The sequence below is a fragment of the Dama dama genome, chromosome 21 (genome assembly GCF_033118175.1).
Source record: "Dama dama isolate Ldn47 chromosome 21, ASM3311817v1, whole genome shotgun sequence".
NCBI lineage: Eukaryota > Metazoa > Chordata > Mammalia > Artiodactyla > Cervidae > Dama > Dama dama.
This window is the reverse complement of record NC_083701.1, coordinates 71,497,340-71,499,377: the sequence shown is the minus strand read 5'-3', so window position 1 is coordinate 71,499,377 and position 2,038 is coordinate 71,497,340. Positions and strand designations below refer to the sequence as shown.

The window sequence follows — 2,038 nt, the reverse complement described above, 5'->3', positions numbered from 1 at the left end:
TATGCTAGGGGTGAATACATAAATTCTTTGTACTTTACCATTAGGAAAACTCAGTAGTGGCCACAGGACTGGAAAAGGTCAGTTTTCATTCCAATGCCAAAGAAAGGCAATGCCAAAAAATGCTCAGACTACTGCACAATTGCACTCATCTCACGTGCTAGCAAAGTAATGCTCAAAATTCTCCAAGCCACGCTTCAACAGTACATGAACCGTGAACTTCCAGATGTTCAAGCTGGATTTAAAAAAGGCAGAGGAACCAGAGATCAAATTGCTAACATCTGTTGGATCATTGAAAAAGCAAGAGAGTTCCAGAAAAACATCTACTTCTGCTTTATTGACTCTGCCAAAGCCAACTGTGTGGATCACAACAAAATGTGGAAAATTCTTCAAGAGACGGGAATACCAGACCACCTGACCTGCCTCCTGAGAAATCTGTATGCAGGTCAAGAAGTTAGAACTGGACATGGAACAACAGACTGGTTCCAAATAGGGAAAAGAGTACATCAAGGCTGTATATTGTCACCCTGCTTATTTAACTTATATGCAGAGTACATCATGAGAAATGCTGGGCTGGAAGAAGCACAAGCTGGAATCAAGATTGCAGGGAGAAACATCAATAACCTCAGAGATGCAGATGACACCACCCTTTGGCAGAAAGTGAAGAAGAACTAAAGAGCCTCTTGATGAAAGTGAAAGAGGGGAGTGAAAAAGTTGGCTTGAAACTCAACATTCAGAAAACTAAGATCATGGCATCTGGTCCCATCACTTCATGGCAAATAGATGAAGAAACAGTGGAAACAGTGGCTGACTTTATTTTTGGGGTCTCCAAAATCATTGCAGATGGTGACTGCAGCCATGAAATTAAAAGATGCTTACTCCTTGGAAGAAAAGCTATGACCAACCCAGATAGAATATTAAAAAGCAGAGATATGCTCTCTAATCGTGCGGCAAGCCTTCAAGATGGTGCCGAAGAAAGACAAGAAGCCTAAGAAGTCAACCTGGAAGTTTAATTTGGACCTTACTCATTCAGTAGAAGATCGAATTTTTGATTCTGGAAATTTTGAACAGTTTTTGCGGGAGAAGGTTAAAGTGAATGGAAAAACTGGAAATCTTGGGAACGTCGTTCACATTGAACGCTTCAAGAATAAAATCATAGTCGTTTCTAAGAAACAGTTCTCTAAAAGGTATTTGAAGCACCTTACCAAGAAATACCTTAAAAAGAACAGTCTTCGTGATTGGCTTCGTGTGGTTGCATCTGACAAGGAGACTTATGAGCTTCGTTACTTCCAGATTAGTCAAGATGAAGATGAATCTGAGTCTGAGGACTAGATGATGCCATCCTTTATAGGGCTTTGCTTGCTAATAAAACACATTAAGCATACAAAAGAAAGAAACATCTTGAAATGGACCTTTAGCTTCTCAGTGAATAAAAAACATTACTCTGTATGTTAAACATTCATCTTTTATTTAAGTGTATGCTGTTTATATGGTGCTGGCTTTCCTTTAATACTTTTCTATATTTTTATTGGAGTGTAGTTGATTCACAATGTTGTGTTAGTTTCAGGTATATAGCAAAGTGAATGTGTAAATAAGCTTTTGTCCACCCACCCACTCCACCCCCAAGTACTTTGCATAAGTAGTATTTAAATAGCTTATAGCTAGTGGAATTTCAGGATTTCTGTAATGTACTGATTTTACAGATGTCCTCAAGTTAAAAGTATATAGCAAAAATACAATTTGGGGTGTAAGTATATAATAAAATATTTAGATTTGATCAACAACAACAACAAAAAAAAAAGCAGAGATATTACTTTGCCAACAAAGGTCCGTCTAGTCAAAGCTATGGTTTTTCCAGCAGTCATGTATGGATGTGAGAGTTGGACCATAAAGAAAGCTGAGCACTGAAGAATCGATGCTTTTGAACTGTGGTATTGGAGAAGACTCTTCCCTTGGACTGTAAGGAGATCCAAACAGTCCAACCTAAGGGAAATCAGTCCTGAATGTTCATTGGAAGGATTGATGCTGAAGCTGAAACTCC

The 2,038-nt window shown here is 38.5% G+C and overlaps 1 protein-coding gene across 1 annotated transcript; it reads left to right on the top strand.

Moving 5' to 3' along the window:
• Nucleotides 1–960: 960 nt before the first annotated feature.
• On the top strand, nt 961–1,453 carry LOC133042372 (ribosomal protein eL22-like). Its single transcript, XM_061122875.1, has one exon. The coding sequence runs from the start codon at nt 961–963 to the stop codon at nt 1,327–1,329; it is 369 nt and encodes a 122-aa protein (XP_060978858.1). The 3' UTR covers nt 1,330–1,453.
• Nucleotides 1,454–2,038: the final 585 nt, after the last annotated feature.

Coding starts and splice junctions, on each gene's coding strand:
- LOC133042372 (XM_061122875.1), top strand. CDS start 961: ATGGTGCCGAAGAAAGACAAGAAGCCTAAGAAGTCAACCTGGAAGTTT.